Source organism: Phyllostomus hastatus, unplaced genomic scaffold, assembly GCF_019186645.2.
Source record: "Phyllostomus hastatus isolate PE091 unplaced genomic scaffold, TTU_PhHast_1.1 phas_scaffold_21, whole genome shotgun sequence".
In the NCBI taxonomy this organism is placed as follows: domain Eukaryota; kingdom Metazoa; phylum Chordata; class Mammalia; order Chiroptera; family Phyllostomidae; genus Phyllostomus; species Phyllostomus hastatus.
In genome coordinates, this window is record NW_025334017.1 from 46,745,858 (window position 1) to 46,768,207 (window position 22,350).

At 60.1% G+C, this 22,350-nt stretch overlaps 1 protein-coding gene across 2 annotated transcripts in view; it reads right to left on the reverse strand.

Annotated features, from left to right (window-relative positions):
* FAM135B (family with sequence similarity 135 member B) overlaps positions 1 to 22,350 on the reverse strand; it is a 156,739-nt gene that overhangs the window by 82,517 nt on the left and 51,872 nt on the right. For both annotated transcript variants that reach the window (XM_045861243.1, XM_045861242.1), the window contains exon 2: positions 9,324 to 9,419. In XM_045861243.1, coding sequence (XP_045717199.1) covers positions 9,324 to 9,400 — 77 coding nt within the window. In that variant the 5' untranslated portion in view covers positions 9,401 to 9,419. The remainder of the gene's footprint in view (positions 1 to 9,323; positions 9,420 to 22,350) is intronic.

Consider the following 22,350-nt stretch of genomic DNA (forward strand, 5'->3'; position numbering starts at 1 on the left):
AGGCACGGTGTGCCACAGTGTGCGGGGGGAAGGTCTTTGCGGTCACACCTGGGTCGGACCCCGGCCCTGCGCCCGCCAGGCATGCAGCCTCAGGAGAAGTGTTCGGGGCATCGCCAGTCCGCGGCGGACAGCACCCCGCCTCTCCGAGCCTCAGTTTCCAAACTTGCCAGAGAGCGATGAGAGCACTCGTCTGCCGCTCTGCCGTGAGGGGTAAAGGAGGCGACACAGGAAGGTGCCGGCACATGGGAGGGACTCAGAAAACACGGGCGCTGAGAGCACTGTTTTGGATGACGCTGCCTTCGGCCCAAACTCCCTCCTGAAGAAAAGAACCACACAACATGCCCTGGCTGGCGTAGCTCAGTGGATTGAGTACGGGCTGCAAACCAAAGCATCGCAGGTTCGATTCCCAGTCAAGGCACATGCCTGGGTTGCAGGCCAGGTCCCCAGTGGGGGCCACATGAGAGGCAACCACACATTGATCTCTCATTCTCTCTCTCTTTCTCCCTCCGTCACCATCTCTAAAAGTAAATATATAAAATATTTTTTTAAAAAGAACCACACAACCTGGCATGCGTCATGCTTCCCCACACGGGCTATGACGACAGGTGAAGTAGGCCACTACACCGTGCCCGGGAAACAGCCAGCTGGCTGAGTGTGGGGGACGGACAGGCAGAGGCAGGGAGATGACGGGCACGCACCCCCGCCCACTGTCGCTTGGAGCTGCGCCCCAACCAGCCGACCCCCCCGCCCCACCCGCCCGGCCGGCAGGACTCGCCTTCTGAGAAGGAACCGCCGCCGCCACGGCCAGTTCCCCTCCCACGACCCGCTGTGTCTCTCAGCTGTCTCCTGCTACGAGCACTGCCAGGGGTCTGAAGCCGTTCTGGAGTCTTCCGGGGATTCTCTTTTTCTCCCTTTTGTATAAAAACGTCCACACCCTCATCCGTCAAATCTGTGTCCGGGCAGAACTCTGCAGACAGAGTCACCACCCAGAAGCTCCATCTGGCTGCAAGGGCCGCTCGGCCATGACGGTGACGGGGGACGCTGAACCTCACCGTCATGCCGGGGGGCAAACTGCGGCCGGAACGTCTCCGCAATCGGGCCCCCTGGGGAGCCAGTGGGACCCCCGCAGGTCGGCCTCGAGGCCCAGAGGGGCCCACGCTGCTGGGACCTGGGGCCTCGGCCCCCGGCCTGACGGGGCTGCGGCCTCGTGGTCACGGCTGTTGAAGGTAACACCCGCAGTGCCGTGAGGGCTGGCTCAGCAAGTTGGCCAGGGAGCGGGCACCATCTAAGTGGACTGGACAGAAGGGAGAAAGGGACAAGACTCCCCACGTTTACAGAGGGACGCAGAGGCCGCCTCGTAAAGCTCTGGGCGCTGAACCAGGAACGGCAGCTTGACTGGGGCCGTGCCCATCACGAGGCCGGCTCCAACAGGCTGCGTGTGTGCTCGGCCCTCCCAGTGCTCTCACACACATACACGCACGTGTGTGCACACGCACACACTTCTCTGTCTACAAAGCCGGGGTACCTGCTCTTGCTTCTGCCGCAGGCACCCCCGGCTCATTTTCACTGTCAGTTGTTTTTCCACCACCTCAGCCTGCGCTGCAGGCGCTCGAAAGCAGCAGTGGGGCCCTTCCCTGCTCTAAACACGGCGCCGTGGTTCTACGCCATCACTGTTCTTGGGCTGGTCCCATGGCTCACGAAGCCTCGGGAGGCGAGACCCGGGCCAGGCTTTGGCCGGAGAAGGTCAGTAACTAGCCATGGTCCCTGGCTTGGGACAGGAGAAACGGAATTAGAACCGAGACCTCTGTCTCTCAGGAGACACAGCTGTGTCCCTGCTGGAGTGGGAGCCACTTGGAGTGCAGAACCGGAGGGGCCACACACAGGGGACCGGGCACTCAGCTCTGTCCTCGGTCCACGGGGGGGTAGCAGGCCCTGCGGGGGGTGGGCTCTGAGCTCCCCAAGGTATCCCTGCAGGGCTGCCATCGCCCCAGCCAGGCTCTTCCCCCGACACACCCGCCCGCACGTCCTCAGCTGGGGTTAAGAGGATAAAAGGCTTAAAGCAGCAGCGGCCTGCTGGAGTCACAGATTCTAAAGTAAAAAAAGAAAAACCAGGATCATGGTTAACAGGAATGTGGATTCGCTGGAAAAATAATCCAGAATATCCATCTCTGTAAGCACTTGGGTAACTAACCTCTGCTCATTCTCTGTGGAAATGATTATAACGATGCTGTTTTATGGGGAGGGGAAGATCACATTTGTATGAAAATATTAATGATGGGATTTGAGAGAAACAAAGCCTCTTAGAAATTACTGGGCCCACCCCACCCCCCCCCTTGTGCTGGATGGAAATGCAAGAATCGCAGGTCAGCCTGATTTAAACAAACACACAGAGAACGATTTGGTTTCCATGGGTGCACACTCGTGGGACTAAAATGGCAAATTACAGCCACGGCATTCAGTGTCAAAATCGTACCCCCTGGCCATTCACGGGGGGGACACTGTCTTCACAGATGTGTCCCTGGTGAAGCCCTGGCGGCATTGACCTTGTGGGTCCGCCTCCACTCCGACCTCCCAGCCCTTCCCTCTGCGCAGCTGAACACTCAGGGCAGCCCTCCCTCTGCCATTTCTAATGCCCCGTCCCCCTCGAAGTGGGGATGATTTAAAGGAATCTCAGCACAGGAGGCCTGTCTGGAAAATGTCCAGCCATTGTTAACATAATAATAACAATGGCGTGCATGACATCCACGTAACCTGGCAGCCAAGGAGAGGGGACTGGAATGCGCTTGTGTGAACAATGACGACCTCACTGCACTAGTCAGTGGGGCGGTAGGTGCCACTGCGTGAGTGTGTGTGCTGTGTGGCCGTCACATTCAAAATGACTGAGTGAATGGAGCAGCGAGTCTGCATCCAGTTTTGCATTAAGCTTGGACATTCCTCCGTGGAAACTCTTCAGATGGCTCAGGAGGCTGCAGCTGTGGGCAGCTGGGGACTGGCAGCTGCATCACCACAACGTGCCCGCTCATGCACCATATCTCGTGCACAGTTGTTTGGCAAAACATCAAATCACCCAGGTGACTCAGCCCCCTATAGCTCAGATCCGGCACCCTGAGACTTTTGGCTTTTTCCAGAACTCAGCTGGCTCAGAATGGAAAGTTCTGGCTTTTTCCAGAACTTTCCATTCACCTTTGAATGGGAAGAGATTTCAGACCATCAGTGAGATTCAGGAAAATACAATGGGGCAGCTGATGGCGGTTGAGAGAACTGTGTGAGGTCCCAAGGTTGTCTACTTTGAAGGAGACTGAGGCGTCATTGTCCTGTGTACAGTGTTTCTTGTATCTTGTATCTTCTTCGATAAATGTTTCTATTTTTCATATTATATGGCTGGATACCTTCTGGATAGACCTTGTATTTTACTAAAAGAAGTAAAAATTTACAAAAGGATTGTGTGTGACAGAACCAGACGAATCAATTCATTGATCCCTGGCAAGCAAAGATAATTGCATTTCTGAGTCTATTAAGGCCCATCAGGGCTGGTTAGCTCATCTCGCAGCGAGCCGGCTGTCTCCGGGCGTCAGGCTGTGACAGGCAGCGTCTCGGCCTCAGCCTTTTCTTTCAAGAGCCACCAGATGTACAACTCAGCCGTTCTCCCTCCGGGACAGGAACGGCAGGTGAGTTTGCTCGAAGAGGGTCGCCGTCCTAACATTCCTGTGAGCGTCTGGCCTCTCGTGTCGGGTCTGAGGGTCTGGCTGGAGGTCCTTCTGGCACCCCCCCTCTGCGGACAGGACTGAAGCCGCCTGCAAAATCCCCGGCCTCTGGGAAGAAAACCTTGTCAACGACACTGTGGAGAAGGCACGGCGGAGAGGCCGAAGATGATGCTGAGCCTCCAGCGATGAAAAACTTCACTCCGTGAATTCACTCTCAGTAGGATTGAGAGCCTCGTGTAAATTAAGACCGAAGATGAAATTTAAATTCATTTTCAAGGACCTCTCTCAGCTCCCTTTCAGCTAACAAGGTTAGACACGATGGCTCACGTTCTCATACATAGGGATAAACCAGTTACGTATACAATGAGGACTTCCAAATATCCACAGAATGGGCTGTAGCACTAGTTGCTCACTTAAGGGCTGTATTTCCTCATGAGAAAGTTACTGTACATGAAACGACGTCTCTGCCCACCCCGCTTTCTGACCCCCAGAGCCCACGCTGGAAAGCCCACCCGGGGGCTCTGCGGGAGCTCCAGCGGCAGGAGTGTGCAGAGGGAGCTGAGACCACTCTCCCGTTGCGGGACGGCAGCCGTCACGGCCCCGTTAAGAAAGGGCTGGTCTGGGCCACGAACCTCCCTGCAATCGCGAGTCTAACAGAGCCAGGCCGGGATAAATGCTGCCACCCTCCACCTCCCGCCCCTCCCCACCTGTACGCTTCCCCTCACTTCGATCCTCCTGGCGTCACTGAGCCGTTCTGGTCCGCGCCTGTCTTTCCGGGGCTGCTGCATGGCCGGCTCCCACCCATCAAGCGACAAGGGACAAGGGACAGTCCCGACGCTATCTCCTCCCAGGGCAACTTCTCTGACTCTGCCCACAGATTGGACCCCCCATCTGCCTCTCCCCCCAGCACCCCAAACCCGTCTTTGTTACGGAACGCACTGCCCATCCTGGGCCCCGTCTGTGGCGTGTCTGTCTTCTCGCTGGCGGCTAAACGCTCGAAGGGCAGGCTGCCTTGCCTCGTCCCGGCTCCAGAGCCGACTACAATGACACATGTTGGCGTCCATAGCACCGGACGTGTGAGCGGATGACAGAACCAAACACAGACGTGCCCCAGGAAGAGGGAAGGGGATCCCTAAACACCGGCTGAATGCAGTCAGTGAGAGCCATGTGCGGAACAGTTGGGGGGAGGGCTTCAAGCGGGGCCGGACCTCGCGCAGGGCACAGTTTTCATGGCACACATTAGGAGGAAGGGGGACAAGGGTCTGAGCACCGACAGTAAGGTGGGAGAAGGTCAAGGTCGAGCCGCTGAGGCTGTGAGCACGGGCTGAGGAGTGAGAACAGGAGTGACAATTTAGATAGCATCCACCCGATGCCAGGCACCATGCCAGCTGCTCCGCCTGTACTAATTAATGCACTTAGCACGTAACCCCCTGAGACAGACTCTGTCATCACCACTTTATAGGCGATAACATGGTAGCTCCGAACGTCTTAAAGAGATGTCCTCCCATCCTCAGCGCTTGTAAGTAGCAGATCCTGGCTTCAAAGTCAGGTCTGAGCCCCAAGCCAGGGTCCCCAAGGCCCCCTGGGCCCTGCCTGTTGCCAGGGTGAGTGTGGCTGCCCAAGCACGGGGGTGACAATTCGTGACGCTGGCGGGCTGGTTCGAAGAGGTGCTTTTCCTCTGAGAATCCGCCTCAGTCAACACAGACTTTGGGTAAATGCGGGTTGACTGTTTGCTCCCAGCAAACATCACCGAGAGGTGGCACGCGATCTGGGACCGGACAGACCACCCACAGGTAAACATAAATGTGCCACAAGCAAGCGGCTCCCGATCGGGGTGATTCTCATGCAAAACTCTGAGTTCGGTGTCCACGTGGCTCCAAGACAGCACCCCACAACAAATCCCGGGGAAGAATCTACTCAGCCAGACGGGGAGACAATGAGCTGAGGTGCCTGGGCTATCCAAGTGCCGCCTGGGCTGGGACACCTGGGCCATCCTTGACCTCCGTTCAAGGGGACATTTGTCATCAACTGGAGAAGCCAGGTGGCACTTGGATGACCGCGGTCAAAGCCAGTCTGAGGAAGGGTGCTCTCCTTCTTTCGCAGGCCCCAACTCTGATTCTATCACCCAAGGACCCCATGGAGCCCATACTTAACCGTACATCCCCATGACCCCCAAATGGAACGGCTTCCCCAGTTCCCACCTTCCTTCTGTGTGTGCCATCAGCAGACCACCCGCTGCCTTCCACCCAGGCCCCGCCCTGTGCACGGGGCTTGGGCTGCTGCAGTCACTTCCCCGTGGAGAGCTCACTGGGTAAAGCAATCACGTTTCCCCATAAGTGTGGCTCCTGTTCTGGGGGACTCAGAGCAGAAAAACCCTTGGCCCTGGAACATCGAGGATTATGCCTGTTGTCAGAAGCTCCCCTGACAGGTGTAGATTCTTGACTGGCATCACACCCAGCCTGTCCACGGCTGTCTGCACTAGGACCCAGGGGCCTGGGGACCACCAGCCTCACCATCTGACTGCCGATGGGACCTTCGAGAGAGAGCCTAGAACTCGCTCCGCCCCCCTGAGAGGTCCACCTGCCTCCATCCCAATGCTGTCTGGGTCGGTTTAGGAACGTAGGTGCCATGAATCCCACCTTCGGGCATGTGTGATCGTAAGAGTGCGTCCTTATCCACACGGACATAATGCCCCTAAATGTCCACGCTCCTCGACACCACGGAATGCCAGCATCAAGAACGAGGAGGCATTTGTGAGCACCCTCCTTGTTCTGTCAGACGGACCAGGGGTGGGTCACCAGCTCTCGATGGTTTGCACGTTTACCGGTAAGACCATTTCTGAGCATGCGGCCCCTCAAAATGTGTACTTATTTGTAAATCATGTGCATGTGCAATTCCACTCATGCGTGCAATGTGCACTATAAACACAGGAAAAGGTCTTTTAAAAGCTAAGAAATGCAACAATCCATGCTATAAAAAAATAATTTATGCAACACACAATCTTTTTGTTCATATATGTACACGTGAGTGATTCAGAGTTCTGGCTGTAATTCTCCCTAACTCACTATTAGAGTTCAGTGGTGAGCACAACTAAATACGATGCCTCCCAAACCACACAGAGCTAGGAAGATGAGCATGATGACCTGCTGAGTAACTCACGATTTCCATCCTTTCCTTGCAACCTGCTTTCCCAATGGCACAGGGGTCTGCTCGTGTTTTGGGTGCGTCACTCCGGAACGTCTGGGTTTCATACAAGCCTTAGGCAACACCTGAAGCCCCAGTCCACAGGTAGGATGAGGTGTGTTATGAATAATGATGGTCACAAATCCATTTACCAACGTTTCGGTGAGTCCAAGTGGCTCAGTCCACTTATTTTTTGATCTGATGAACTCGTCCTGCCATCTCTGTGGGTGTCATCGACAGGCTCGGACAAGGGGAACATGGGTGGGGTTCTGCCAATTCCTGGGGTTTGCCACCACGCTTCCATTATTAACATTACCTTCGACTCACGATGCTTCTCTTACAGGGCTTGTTTCTGAGCCATTTGCTGCCCCATGAGGGTCGATGCAGTTAGAACAAGAAAACAACGGACAGACGTCCGTGACTGGCCGGCCACCAACTGCAATACACTGCAGTGCGAGGGGGCACAGCCCACTCAGTGGACCTCACTTAGAAGCTGCGGGGCACCTGCTTCTATTTTGGCACTCGAGGGACCGAGTGGAACTCGTGACCTTGAGCCGTGTGGACTCAAGGAGGCTGCCAGGGGCTACGACGTGGGAGTCTGGTTGTTAAGGAGGCTTGACTTCCCGCTGAGTTCTGGCTAAGACGATTGCAGATGGACACACTGTGCACGCCTGGGGAGGGCGCAGTCCACTTCAGAGCCCAGCCTCACGGAACAGGAGCGATACAGGGTCCTGGGCGAGGAAGCCCAGGCCCGGACCCCACGTCTGCTCCGTGAGGGCCGTGTCCCTGCCACTCGCTGCCCCAGTCCCAGGTCCCCTGCCCGGCACCATATAGGTGATACCACTTGCTCCTACGGCTGGTGACAAGGTGTCAGGAGACAATGAACAGAGAAGTGTCTAACACTATGACAGACCCATGACATTATCAAAATGCTTCCTTTTTTTAAACAAATGTGGAACCCGGAGAGCAGAGCGGAGGGAGATGACCAAGAAGCAGGAGCCAAGCCAGGACTGAGGCGGTCCAGCCCCAAGTCCAGGCCCTTCTCGCCACTCCACCCGAGTTCTGGCCGAGAGAGGGGGCGGGACCAAGGGCGATGGGTGTCCAGAGATGCACAGCTTTGCCAGGTCAGCGTCCGTCTCCAGAGCCCCGCCCAGAACCCCCCACGTCGCCCTTCCCCTGGAGCACGCACCTGGCCCCAGACTGTTTCCTAGTGACGCAGGCCACCCGCCCGAAGGACTCGGCGCCACCGAAGTCGGTCTTCTGTACCCAGACACGTAAGAGGCCCTCGAAGCTTTCATTTCAGAACACTTTGAGTCCCTTTGAAACTCAACGTGGCAGATAAACGCACACACAGTCTTCCTCTTGCATCAAGAGATGGCGTCCTTTTCCCGATCTGGAGTCCAGACTGGCCTTGTCCTGGCTCTGGCCCACAGAAGGCCATGGAAACGGCGTGACCCTGGTCCTGAGGCCAGACTACAAGGGGCTGCGTGCGTTCCCACCTCGCTCTCGGGGCCCAGCTGCAGAGCAACGGGCCGGGCCAGCCGGCTGGACAGTGAGAGCCCGCAGAGGGCAGAACCCCAGCCCCCCGGCTGACAGCCCCCACCCTAAGCGCACCCGGCAGAGATCACCTGAGACCTGGTCCAGCTCCGCAGAAGGGACCTCCAGGCTGAGCCCAGCTCAGGTCACCTACGCGCATCAGGAGCTAAACCCAAAGTCACCGTGTCCAGTCTCTAAGGTTAGAGTCATTTGTCACGCAGCGAAAACAAGCCAACGGGCGCCTACGGCTCTGCTCCCTCACCGCGCACACCTCACACAGCGTCTGTGAGCGCGGGTTCCTGGTCCGTACCTGGGGGAAGGGCCGCAGTCACGTGAGGACAGAGTCCTGGGCTGCGTTTAGGTGCCATCTGCAACCATTCCGTGTCCTTGTTGCTACTTGCAACGACCCTGAGAGGTAAGTCTACCGTGCGAACCCACTGGGATCCCGCGTGGACCGGCCAAGTTCAGAGGACGCCCTCGCAAACTGGACGCCACTGTCCTCACGGTGTATTGCAAGAGGACGCTGTCAACTCTCGGTTTCTGAGAGAGCAGCTTATCAGGACTCAACAAGCTTCATCTCCGATGAATTCACTCCCCCTAACACAGACTGACAGCTTTAGGGGACAGACCAACTACGAAGAGAAAAGGCAGGAGAAAGTGCAGGAGGAGGAGAGAAATTAGCATCTCTAGTCTCTCGTATACGGCGTATTTGTAAATGCACTAGAGGTCTGGATTTTCCACTTGGCAGGAAAAATAATGGACGTCCCGTTTCCATGGGTCCTGCCGTTCCCGGAACCTGTCCTCCCTTCTCCACCCCCGCAGCCCCACCCCGCCCCCCGCCCGGAGGAAACACACGCACGCACCCCCCCCCACAAAACACAAATAGAGGAGCGGACTCACCCTCTCTGAAAGAGGTCCACATTATAAAACTTGTGGAGCTCTACAGAAAACTCAACCGTTCCTTGTACTTCAGACATGATCTTTTTGGCGCATTACCTGCAAAACAAGAGAGAAAGGACAGCTTGAGCTCACACCCACCCGGCACAGACAGCCCGCGCTTCCAGGACAGGGGACCACGCAGCTGGACGCAGGTGGGTGGGAGCGTCTGATGGACGGGGCCGTGACGTGTCTGTCCCCTGGATGTCCTCCCGTCCCTCCTTTCACGGAGAAAGATGCAGGGAGGTGAAGTGACTTGCTCAGTATCACTCAGCTCACGCCTGGGGGCGGGGGCAGGACTGGGACCCCGAGATCCTGGTTCTAAGGTGGGGTTCGGAGGCAGCCCTTCCCCCCTCAGTCTCCCAGCTGTGGCCTCCCAGCCACAGGCACCTGCTTCACGGCCAAGAGCCAATGGAGCCCGGCCACTGTGCACCTGCTCGGCCCTGAGCTAGTCACTTCCTCCTCGCCTTCCCAGCGTCCTTGTCTGCAACGTGGGGACCGGAAGTAGCACGTGGCTCTACCCGATGGCATGACCTTGAAACGAACTTGCCACACAGAGCCCTTGGCCCAGTTCCCAACATGCAATACACACTCAACAAATGGGACATACCGGTAATGACAATTAATAATTGAAAGCACTTTTTATCCTGGTGAAAGTGCTACAGAGCCCATCTTCTTTCTGCCCCCAGGACAGCTCAGGAGCAGACCACCGGGCTGTGGTTCAGAGCCCCCCCCTCCCCGACCGCACGAGGCCGTGCTGGGACTTCCCTGCGCCCCAGCCCTGACGAAGGGCGCATCCGGGGAAACGCTTCTGAGGACGCAGAGCGCCGCCCGCCCCGATCTCTATAAATCCTGCCGGGGGGAGTTTCATGCTGATGAGTGGGGACAGGCCTGGCTCCCACAGTGTGCTGAAAACCCACTTCCTTAATAGCTTAGCCATGGACACGTGCCCTGGACCCCCCAGCTCACAGGAGCCAGTCAGAGTCCGACCGCCTCTCAACGTCAAGGGCAAGCCATTTCCAGGAAAAGGCAGGTGGAGGGGCCCGCCACTGAGGCCACCTCCAGGCACAAGGCTGCACCCGCCCAGCCCAGGGCAGAGCTGAGCCGGAATCCGTCTGCCTTAGGGCAGGCGGGGCCCTGCGGACTCCTGCTCCCTGCACGCGTCGGGGAGCACGTCCGGCCATGGGGGGGCGCTGTGGAGGTGAGCAGGTAGGTGAACGGCTTTGATCACTTCACCACTCATCAGAGGTAGCGGTTAGTATTGCCATTTCTGCCTTCGGCTCTGTGGGCACCGACTCGGAAGGCCCCTCGTGGGTTCCAGACCCGAAGCCCTGGGCTTCCCCCCTTTATTGCTGAGGTCCCCGGCCGGCTGGGCGCCGCGTCCGTTAAGGCTGAATGGTGTTTTGCACTTTTCACTGCAACGTTTCTAAGATGTTTCCTCAGTTGTTTACATTTTCTAAGGTGTGTGAGAACACTGTCGTTGCCTCTGAGATTGTTTGGCAAAAACATCAAGAACCACGGAATATTTGGAGAAATACCACGATCCCAAACCCGCCGTTACCTACTGCTCGGCAGCTGACCCCTTTACACGCGTGTTTTCCTTTGAAACGTAATCTTTCTTCTCAAACATCAATCTTCCAAGTGTGTGGCCTTTGAAAGATGGAACGAAAAAAAAAGCCGCCGTGTGTATCTGCCCACGCGCCAGCCCGCACCGCGCGGAAAGGGCAGGCAGAGTCAGCGCGCTCGGAAGACTGTAAGTCAGAGAACCACGCGGGGTGCGTGCGCGGGAAGGTTCGGGGCAGGCCTGCTCCTGCACAAGCAGCAGCGTGGAAGGGGGCGGGCAGGGAGGGCACCCCGCATCGGGCAAGCTCTCCGGCCCCAGACCTCCGGGGGGTCCCAGCGCACTGCCTTGCCTTCCTCGGGCAGAGAAACCTATAGGAAACCTTTCTGGACGCCCTGCAGCAGCCTCCCCCTCCCCACCCTGCCCCCCCCACTGCGCCCTCAACTCCTGGCAGCCAGTCTGACCAGGCAAGGGGCAAGGCACCCCAGTTTTCCTCCTGATGACTGCGGGAGCATCTGCTTCATGGCCGAGGAAAACGATCTCCTTAGAGACGAAAGGCATTTCTTCATCAGAGAAGGAAGGGGCACCCAAGAGCCTGCTGCTTCTGTCTGCTGAAGGACCATCTCGGAGGCACTGGGGCCCCGCCCCGGGCTCAGCTCTGCATGGGGCCGTGCGCAGGCCACACAGCATCTTGGAGCCTCCGTGTTTCCCTCCGGAATAGGGGCCCACACCGGCGTCCTTGCAGGGCTTTGCTGAGGCAAACACGGGGCGTCTGCCGGGGCTGCTCGCCGCGTCAGCTCACGGGGCCCAGCCCGCAGGACCGCTCGACGGAAGCCCCAGGAAGAGCCGGCCTCCTGGGCCACGCGCTGGGGCCATCGGGTCACACAGATCAGCAGGGAGAGAGCCAGGCCACCGCTGTGGTCCACGGGGACAAATGTCACGACAGAAGAACGTACAGAGAAGGCAAGGACACCCAGAGGTGATGACGTTGACCCGTGGGACAGCCTGCCCAGCCTGAGGGACACGGCTCGGCCCAACGGCACCTGAACCACCTCAGCCAAGACCTTAACCTCTTACGCCTCAGTTTCCCCAGATGCACATTGCTATGGAGTCTGGCATATAGTAAGTAGTTAAACGAGTACAAGCTGTCACCATAGAGCGCATAGAACCGGTGTTGTGGGCGCGGCAGGAGAGCAGCAACGGCTCACCCAGGCAGGCTGCGTGCTTCCCTGGGGCGCCCACCCGGCAGGGGCCGGGGCGACACCCGCACTCGGGGCGGGGGGGGGGGTCTCTGACTCTCCTCCGTCCCAGCAACGGCAGCCCCAGCGGCCCGGCCCCTGACCTTTGAAAGCACTGTCTTTCTGTCCCCGTGGAAACCACCCACGTGGGGGCACTGATGGGTTTGTTTATTCCGCACAGGAAGGCGATGCCGACAGAAGCACCCGCACTGTGCCAGGGGGTCCCGCTTTCCTCGGGGTCTGTGCCCCTCACAGGCAGCAGCCTCAGGAGTGGGCATGATGGCAGGCCGGGTCCCACAGCCCGGGCAAAGCCAACGGGTGCAGCTCCAGGGCAGAGGCTCTGAAGCCCACGGGGCAGAAACCACCGCTCGGCTCTTAAAGGGAAGGAAGGACGGCGGTGCTGTCCCTCCGTCCTGCCTGAAGGGGATCAGAGGGCCCCCCCCGCCGCCTCTGGGCAGGGTGCAGGGACTGACAGCACCGCCCGTGCAGCGGGACGCCCTGTTTGTCCTTCCCGAAGCCGCGGCGTAAACAGGAGAGGAGGTGAGACCGAGCCGCCAGGCTGCCACGGAACGCGTCAAGGCTGGCATTTCCCACGCGCTGTCTGTCGGCGGCCCGGCCACGGCACTTTCCACTGTGATTTCGCACGCGTCTGTCATTAACTTCCCAAGTGTGACAGTGACTCAGCCTGTGTCTGCAGTCCCCGGGGACCCGCCCACGAGGTCGCCAAGGCTCCACGACCAGCTCGCTCCCCCAGACGTGGGCGCCCAACGCCCAGCACCCCTCGCAGCCAGAGCAGAGAGCCACGTAGGGACACCACAGGGAGGCCTGAACACGGATCTGAGACGGCGTTTTCTGGGGCTTCCGGGGAGCCGACAGGAAGGCAGGCACCCCCCTGCCTGCCCCGTGCTTCGGGTGGGGTGCAGAGGCTGCCGGTTCCCCAGGGCCCCGTGCCCCCCGAGGGGCAGGAGGCCTTGCCCTGCTCTTGCCCCAGCCCTGGAGGCTCTCCCTAAGGCTGCCAGGAGCTGGGCCTCGCCTTCCTCCTGCGCTCAGCTCAGGGGTGAGCCCCACAGCGGCCTCTGCCTCCCCTCAGCTCCTCCCCGCAGGTCACCCCGTTCAGCAGTTCGGACCACGAGCTGCCCGTGGAATTCTTCCCCTGCTTGGTTTCCGTCTCCCCTCCCAGGTGCCCCTCCCGGAGGGGCAGGCTCTCCCCGACGCCCGGGCCGCCGTACCCGCCCTGGGCAGCACCCTGGGCCCACAGACAGAGCCCCACATAACTGCCCAGTAAACCAAAGGTAGCCCTTGAGCTGAGTCCTGCAGGAAGAACAGGGTTTAGGAGGTGAGGGTTGACACAGGTGTATTTAAAGGGGACAAAGGAGGCCTGGGGGAAGGGGACGAAACTTTTTGAACAGCTATTCCACGGGATGCCTCATCACTTTTTAAAAAAGATTTTATTTATTTGTTTTTAGAGAGGGAAAGGAGGGAGAGAGAGAGAGAGGGAGAGAAACATCAATGTGCAGTTGCTGGGGGCTGTGGCCTGCAACCCAAGCATGTGCCCTGACTGGGAATCGAACCTGCGATGCCTGATTCGCAGCCTGTGCTCAATCCACTGAGCTATGCCAGCCAGGGCACTTTTTTTACATTCTTTTTTTTTTATTGTTGTTCTGGGTGCTTCATCTCTTTTTTCATTTAATCTTCAAAACCCAGCCCACCAGCGCACCGCAAAAATGCGTGTGCTTCTGTGGGAGCGGCGTGGGCGCTGAGGCAGGCAGCCGCAGCTCCCGGGGGCCGCACGGCTCATAAACGACACCACGGCTTCGCAGCAGCATGGACCTCGCTGTCCGCTGTCTGTCCTCGGCCGGCGAGGGGAGAGGGAGGGGTGGCTTCTGGGGAAACAGGAGCCAGGGTTGCGCTGGGGGCTTGGGGACGAGGGTGCCGTGTGAGGCTCAGAGGGAAGGCCCGGAGGGACAGGGCCACGCGGGGCCTGGCAGGGTGGCCTTCAGGTGTAACAGACGGCGCACGTGAAGAAGGAAACCTCGGCCGGGCTGGGATGTTCATCTTTGTAAAATGACAATGAACAACCTGATGTTTGGATCGAATGAATCACGAGTTCACATGCTTTTTAATTTCTAAAAACAATCTTCTTTCTCTAAACGTCCCGGCGAAGGCTGCCCAGGTCACCTCCGCGGTCATAACGAGACCCGCGGTCCATGCGGTCACAGGACCGATGTTCATATTAACCGAGGGCCCGGTTCGTGTCGGCGACCACACCGGGCACGGAGGGAGACCCCGGCGAACGCGACAGGAGCTCAGGAAGGGAAACGAGACAGCCGACGGCTATTATTACACAACAGCACTGAGGACAGGGGACCCTGCAGGAAGCCAGCCCGGGACCCGGGGGCCCCTGCGTTTCCTCACCGGTGTGAGCGGCAGCGGGAGGCGGAGACGCACGGCAGGCCCCGCCCCCTCGGAACACAGCCCCCCGCAAACTCGCCAGCCACCGGCGCTGTCTGCCCACAGGCACGGTGTGGTGTGACCTTCAGGACCTAGAGGGTAAATGGTTCACATAAGCAGTTGCACAGACAGCATAGGGAGCTGGCACGCTGGGGACAGAAGGGGCCAGAGCAGCGCCAGACTCTCTAAGGGGCCGCACCGGAGCCGGGGCGGGGTCTGCTCCTCTGTCCCTCCCTCCAGCCTCCCACGGCCCCCGCCCCGCACTGCACAGACCCAGGTCCCCGTGTGCCCTGAGGCCAGGGACAAGGGAGTCCCTGCAACAGAGCCAGGGATGACCGGTAGATCAGATAGATAGATGATACATAGATTGATAGATAGATGGGTAATAGATAATGGAAAGATAGATAATAGTTGAATAGATGGATGATAGATGGCAGGTGATAAATGGATAGATAGATGCATGGATAAATAGATAATAGATGGTACATAGATAGGTAATGGATAGATAGATAAATAGACAATGGATACATAGATAGATACACAGATAGGAGAGGGAGACAGAAACGCAGCCTTAGATAAGTCCACTCTCCACCCCACCTCCCTCCCTCTTCTCTTTTGCTGCCCCCCAGTTTACAGAGGGGGACCTAGAACCCCAAGCCCGTGTGACCAGACTCTCCCCCTTCCACCTCCAGCCCCAGCTTCCACCCCTACACATCAGCCTGGGTCTACCCGCCGGCACCGCAGAGCGGCCACCAGCCCCCCCGCACAGCCCTGGCCCCCCTAGCTCCCGCACAGACTGCTCCCGGGCCGCCCCAGGACAGGTGGGCTCCCCCTTCACCCTCTAGATGACGTCACACCTGCCGCCCGGAGACCGAGCAGGCCGGCGGCCACCCCATCAGCTGACAGGTACTGAGGGCCCCATTCTGAGATTGTCACGGAGTCAATGTAACCCGCCCAACGGCCCCTGCGGGAACACTGCCAGGGCCACCCCCACCCTGCAGAGGAGCCACAGAGGCTCGGTGACGTACTGGGGGGGCGGGGCACACGGCTGAACGCGCAGCAAAGCCCCGGTTCTGTCCCGGTCCGGCGGGCCGGCTCCTCCTCACCGCTGAGCCGCTGCCCCGCACGCAGGTAGGCACGGCCCAGGGCAGGGGGACGCTCCCCGGCCTCTCGGGCCCAGCTCCAAGCTCAAGGGCAGCAGCCCAGGGCGGTGGTGGGCGGGGCAGAAGACTCACCCACCCCCCGAATGGGAACAGTTACCGTAGGGAAACAGCTCTCAGGCTGACTGTCACGCATGCGCATAAGGTTCGGAATTTAAGCGTCCCCTTGAAATAAACTCGGGCCTTTCCTGTCTCTGCCAAGGTTTCTGCAAACTGTTCCTTCCTCTTCTGGTCCCCGGCCCAGGGCCCCTCCCACCCAAATCTGGCCTCTCCCCCTAACTTGTACCTGGAGTCTCTTCAGGGAACCCCTCCACCAGAAGACTGTGCCACACGTTGCCGAGTGTGAGGGCATCAGCTGATGAGAGCTCACGCTGGAGTGAGAAGGAAGCAGGGGCGGGGGTGGGGGGGGTGGGGGGGGTGCCTGTCCCAGCAGCAGCCGAGTCGACCCTGCCCCCTCCTCACCTTCTCCTGAGCCGCATGGGGCCAGAACAGTGCTCTGGGAGACCTGAGTTTGAACCCCGCCGTTTCTGGCTTTGCGACCTTGGGCAAGTCATTAACATCTCCCCAGCTCCTAGGTACAGTGGGTCGGGGGAGGCAGGGGGTGGGTGACATCAGCGCAGCACAGCCCTGGCACCAGCAGGGGGCAGTGTGAGGGGGTGGGTCTCTCTTCCCCGCGCCGACCTCCCTGCCCTCTCTGCGCCCTTCCTGTCCTCTGGGAAGGAGCTGGAACCGGCCTCCCAGTCTCTGCTCAGAGGAACCTCTCGGAATCGCCCTAGAAACAAGGTCCCCTGCCACGCTGTCCCCCTGGGCACGGGCTCTGGCTCCGCCCACAGCAGCCCTGCGGGGGTCGGCATTCCTGTGTCACCCACGGGATCACTGAGGCTCAGAGCGGCCACAGGGCCCCGCACCCCAGCGCCACTGGCCGGGGGAGACGGGTCCCAGCCCAGGTGTGTGCACCTGAGAACAGCAGCACGGGAGTCAGGCCGCCAGCGGTGCCCACACAGGGAGTCGGTGCTTCAGACAAACCCCTGGAAGACGGGGAGGGACGTCGTGACGGGCACAGCCGGGGCACACCATTTAACAGGGGACGACTGGGTCACTTGCGTGCCTTCTCAAGACCTTCGCTGTGCCCACATCTCGGCCCCTCTCCCCACCCCCCCACCCTGTGAAACCACCCCCCATGCTCCAGCAAGGCGCTGCCGACACCCGGAGTCGACGCCCAGCCACTCGGTGCCACCTGCTCCCGCCGGGGAAGCCTGACCCGAATCCCCAGGGCTCATCACCGAATGAGACTGCAGTTGCATTAATTGTATCTAAATGCCTCCGCCTGCACGGCAGACCCGCCTGCACAGCCCCGCCGGGATCTCCCTCCCTCTGCTCCCCGGCCCTGCCCAGCCCCTGGGTCCTCGGAGGGGCCCCCTGCAGAGCCGCCAGCCCCCAGATCAATGGAGCCCGGCAGGCAGACGCCGGCCCTGCTGGCTCGGCCTGGAAGGCCTTTAGTGTGCACCGCAGGTGGGCCCACCCTGAGCCAGACACAGAGCTTGGGAAAGCCAAGGAGCGCGAGGACATGGGGGACACAGAGACGCCTGGGTCTGCCTCCAGGCCCCGCCCCTCACCACCTGGAGGCCCTCACCGGCCTCTCCTGAGCCCGGCCTCTCCGCTTCGGGCCCACGGGGCTCCAGAGTCTGGACCGGAGGGGTGTGAGGCGGACTCCCATCCCCCTGGGCCCCGGCTGGGTCCCCCCGGAGGCAGGCGGGTGTCTGTCCTGGAGGCAGCAAACATCTGTCGGGCACATCTCGTGCCCCAGGCGGCGTCCGGGGCTCGGGGCACCGCAACCAGAGAGAGCCCTGCTGACCTGTGGGCGCTGGGGGCAGCAAGCCTGAAAGTTCTGGACTCCTAAAAGACCGTGATGTCGACTCTCTACTGCTGGGCAAAGGATTTGGGCAGATTATTTAAGCTCACCGTGTCTCGTGCTCATTTGTCTACAACATGAGAACAACAGCCGGTTCTTCACGCGTCTGTGATGATTACAATACCACACACACGTCCCCACCACAGTCCGGCTCACAGCCTGAGCCCACCAGTCGATGCTCTCCTACTGGCGCCCTGCACACAGGCCCAGGGCCCAGGGCTGCAGTGTCGGCTCCCCTGGGGTGGGCTCAGTCTCCTGGGCGTGGGCCTCACTCTACCCATCTGCTCAGTGGGAGGGCAGCCCCACCTCCCGGAAAGACTGCGGGCCTCAGGGACAGTCAGGACTCGCTGGCCGTGTGGCCCGGGCTACAGACTCTCTGGTGGCCCCTTTCCCTGCTGTCTCCCCCAAGGGACCACACACCCCGTGCACGCCCTTGACCTTGCATCTATCGGGGAGACGCAGTGGCCAGCACGCAGGCCCAAAGACGTTAGTCAATAAAGGAAGGAAGGGAGGGAGTGTGAAGACAGACAGATGCTTCCCAGCTGTGCTGTGAAGACCACATGAAACAGCTAAAGCCCCTTCTTGGTGCTGCGCAGGCCCGCTGAGCCCCCAGGACCCGGGGACAGAGCAGGGAGGGTGAGGAGGGTCTGCAGGACAAGCAGGGTCTCGGGGTCCTTCCTCCCCAGCACCCACCCCAGCCCCGTGCACTGGGAGTGAAGCCCCGATGAATATGGTCTGTGGGCACATTCATTCATCTAGTTACACCTCACAGCTACTTGGTTGCGACCACTGTTACGGGTGCAGAAAGCTCGCCCAGAGCTGCAGGGACACTGACCCCGCTGGCCCTGCCTCCCAAGGCCAGCTGTCCCGTCGCCCTGCCCCTGCTCTGTCCCCCAGACAGCACCTGCTTCCGCTGCAAAGGGCACGCACGGCCCTCACTTGTCGTGGAACACACATGGCTCAGTCAAGGAACCAGAGGGTCCAAGGAGACAAACTGCACACGTGCAGGAAGCGGTTTCCTGGGCTGACGTGTCCCACGTCCCAGCTAGCCTGGGCCCGAGCCTCGGTGTGTGGTCCCCCGCCCTGTCTGGGGAGCAGAGTGGTGGGGTCACCCACCTGACCAGGCGGCCAGCCGAATCCTGAGCTGCCCATGAGCTCAACGAGCAGCTTCCATACACGCAGGTCCCACAAGCGCTTGCGGCCACACAGGGGCCCGGCTCTGGGACAGAGGAAATGGTTCCTAAAGCTCCGGAGCCGAAGGCCCGCGCGCCAGAGCCTCGCGCACAGCAGGGACGGGTCTCAGAAGCACGCCAGGAGAGAGAAGCCGGACACTAAAGGCCATGCGTTGTAAGAGTCCAGTCTTACAAAGTGTCCAGAGCAGGGAAATGCATAGAGACAGCGTGTGTGGCTTCCAGGGGCCGTGGGAGAGATGTCAGGGGGCGACGGCTACCTGCTCTTGGGGTGTCCCTCAGGAACAATGACCACGTTGGGGACGAGACAGAGGTGACAGCTGCACCACATGGTGATGTGCTAAAGGTCACCGAACCCTACACGTCAAATTGCAAATCTCACGTTGCGTGAACTTCACCTTGATTGCAGGTAGGCAACCCCCAATATCACGCCTGTGTTTACAAAGGGACCCTCACATCCGACAGCCCAGTAAAGACACAGGAAGTCACTGCACACGAGAACCCGTACGGTCTGATTGCGTGTCTCTGCTCTGACCTCAAGGCTGCCTGCCCGCCTCGGGTTCCAGTTCTCGGTTTAAACTCCACAGGCTGAGTCCCCGCCTCCACCATCATCCGGGAGTGACCTCAGCGCTCGTGTCCCCGGAAACCCTTCCTCTGAACAACGCACTCCCTGGGGTCTCCCGGCCTCGAGAACAAGGCGCTGCCGCCCCTTGCCAGTCACCGCCCTGCTGGGCCCAGGAGGAAGGCTGACGGGTCCCTCAGGAGTGGTCCTGCGGGCCAGGGCGGCCCCCTCCCCCAGGCACCACACCTGAGCTCGGAGCCTGGGGCAGCGTGCCCCGCCTCCGGCGTCCCTGCCTGGCCCTGGCCTGGGAGCTGGACTCACCCAGACATGGACCCCAGCCTGCTCCTCTCCCTCAGCTCGGGCCGTACAGACTCAGAGGGGCCCCAGGTTCTGCGGCTCAGCGCCCCTGGGGCTCTGTGAGGGTTGGTACTTGGCTCCGCCCCCTCCTGTACCTCGGCGACGTGCTGCCAAGCGGCGCCTGCAGGGGCTGAGTGGGGTCAAGGTACAGACCTGCCCGGTCCCCTCCGGGGCTCCTGGGGTCCGCACAGGTGAAAGTTCCCCAGGAGAGAGGAGGCACCCATTGCATTTTCAAGGGTATGAGGGTGCATCTCCAACCAGAAGGATGCTGCTAAAAATAGCAGTTCCCCTCTGGATGATTTCACATGAAATCTGCTCAATTTCCATGTCAGAACCTCACTACCTGCCTTCCCCACCCCTGCAGGCCTCGGGGGACCTGGAGCAGAGGTCTCCACGCTGCGTGGAAGGGTGAGCCGTGGGTGTCCATAGAAACCAGCCCAGTTCAGAGACGCCCATGGGCGGCTTCTGCTTACCCACACACCTGCAGCCCCCACCCCAGGGCGTGGAGTGATGGGGGTGTGCTCTGGGGAATAACGCTGCTGCAGCCCCTAGAGGCTCCCGGGGCCGGGGCCAGAGAGAGGGTGGTGCAGGGAGCAGGGACTGGTGGGGACATCCCCCCAAAGCAGAGATCTTTCATTCATTTGAAGGCAGCAGACTGATGTCATGGTTTTAAGTGTGCAATTTAAAGGTGTTCGGGGCAGCCACGGAACATACTTTATGCCACCGGAGAGGGCAGGGGTGAGACCCCAAGAGGAAGGAGGGAAAACGCCTTGTCTTTCGTGTGGACTCAGTCCCCGCCCAGCCTGGCCCTGCCCCCAGCCTCTGCGTCCCTCACGCAGAACCTGGTCGATCTCGGGCAGGCCCGTGCTCCAAGGCCGGCCAGGGAGGAACACACGGCTCATGACCGGGACTTGAACCCGGGCCTCCAAGCCTCTGAAACAGCTCGTTCCACCCCGAAGTCTTGCTAGGGACCTTGAGTCTCAGCCCCCCCGTTAATAAAGGAAGAACAGGAGTAGAAGAGTGATTGTTTCAAAGCACCAGTTTAGGGCTCTCACGGCACAGCGTTCTCTTCATTATCGCAGCGGCTGTCCCAGGTGGCATCCCACGTCCCAGCAGAAACAGTGACAGGGTCCCCACTCACTCCCAGAGCGGCGGGGCTGGACAGACAGTGTCTGACTGTCCTGTCCACAGCAACGCTCCACGGCGTGCCTTGGTACCGCTGGCCTTTCACTCACAAAGCAATGGAGGCTCAGACAGATGAATAATGTCCACCGGGTGCACAGCGGAGCTCAAAGCTAGTCCGTCTAAAGGAGGAGCTGAGCAGTCACCCTCACCCACCATTTCCTCTCAAAATGAGTGGTTTTGGGTCATGTCCCATCAGCCAGGGGTTCAGGAGAGATGTCCCTTATGATGCACCGAGGGAACCAAGGGGAGCCAAGTGGGAGGGCTCAGGGGTCCTACCACCCCCGCTGCCAGGAGATCGGGCCCTCTGTCTATTATATGGAAGACAAGGGCTTCTGCATGACTTCCTTAGCGAGGGGGGAAAGTCTTAATAAAATTCGCTACCCAAATATGCACGCCTGAGCCACCCCACCCCAACCTCAGAGGGCAGAACACGGGAGGACAGCGGGAAGTCCCGATCACAGAAGGTACCGGAGCTCACCTGGCCTTGAGGGCCCTGGACGAGGTCATAAGCCACGAGTATCTGTCCTCATTGACTGACGTTACCCAGCCAAACACAGTCTCTTTTCTCCTTAACGTTGCCTTTCACTGGCACGCACCCTCTCGGACCCCTGAGCTCCCGCGTGCGCCTCCGTTCTGCTGCAGCGGGGCGCAGGTTGTTCCCCACGCATGTGTTTTCCCTTCACATCGGGGGGGGACCCCAGGAAGGGGGTTTTGTTCCCACCTGTTCTCCAGGGCCCTGCGGAATACCTGGCCCTGTGTGAGCTTCAGTGAATGGCGGATGGGTGCACGGACGCTTGGGGGGAAGGAGTCAGCTCCCCGTGCCGACCCCTCTGGAACCTGGGCTTTGGGGGTTCTAGAAGCACGGCGATGCTTGGTCGCAAGGCCGCCTGGCTAATGGGGGAGCCAGAGGCAGCCCTCAGAGACCGCTGCTCAGATGGGGAGGGAGGCCTCGAATGTCCCCGAGCAGGGGACATGGGGCACATCGATGCCGCACACCCGAGACGCCGTGCAGAGTGGCGGGCTGCTGCCTCTCCGCTTGGGCGTGGCTCAGGCACACGTAGGAGGCACTTCCGGGGACCAGGGCCTGGGCGGTAGACCAGAAGCCCCGTCATCGCCACAGGCTAGCACCCCAGTGTCTCCCCTGGTTTATCCCCGTCTCACCCTCCACCCACCACCTTTGGATGGAAGTGGGAGGAAGGGGAGAGTGAGCCGAGGGCGGGAGAGATGACTCAGGGGAAAGTAGGTCAGCCGCCTCCTCTCCGGCAGAACCCCACGGGGAAGGCACCGCCTGGCGCCACCTGCGGAACCCCCTCACGCTCCGGCACCCGGCCTGGTTGCAACCCATCCGCTGCAGGGACCTCACCACCTCCCGAGG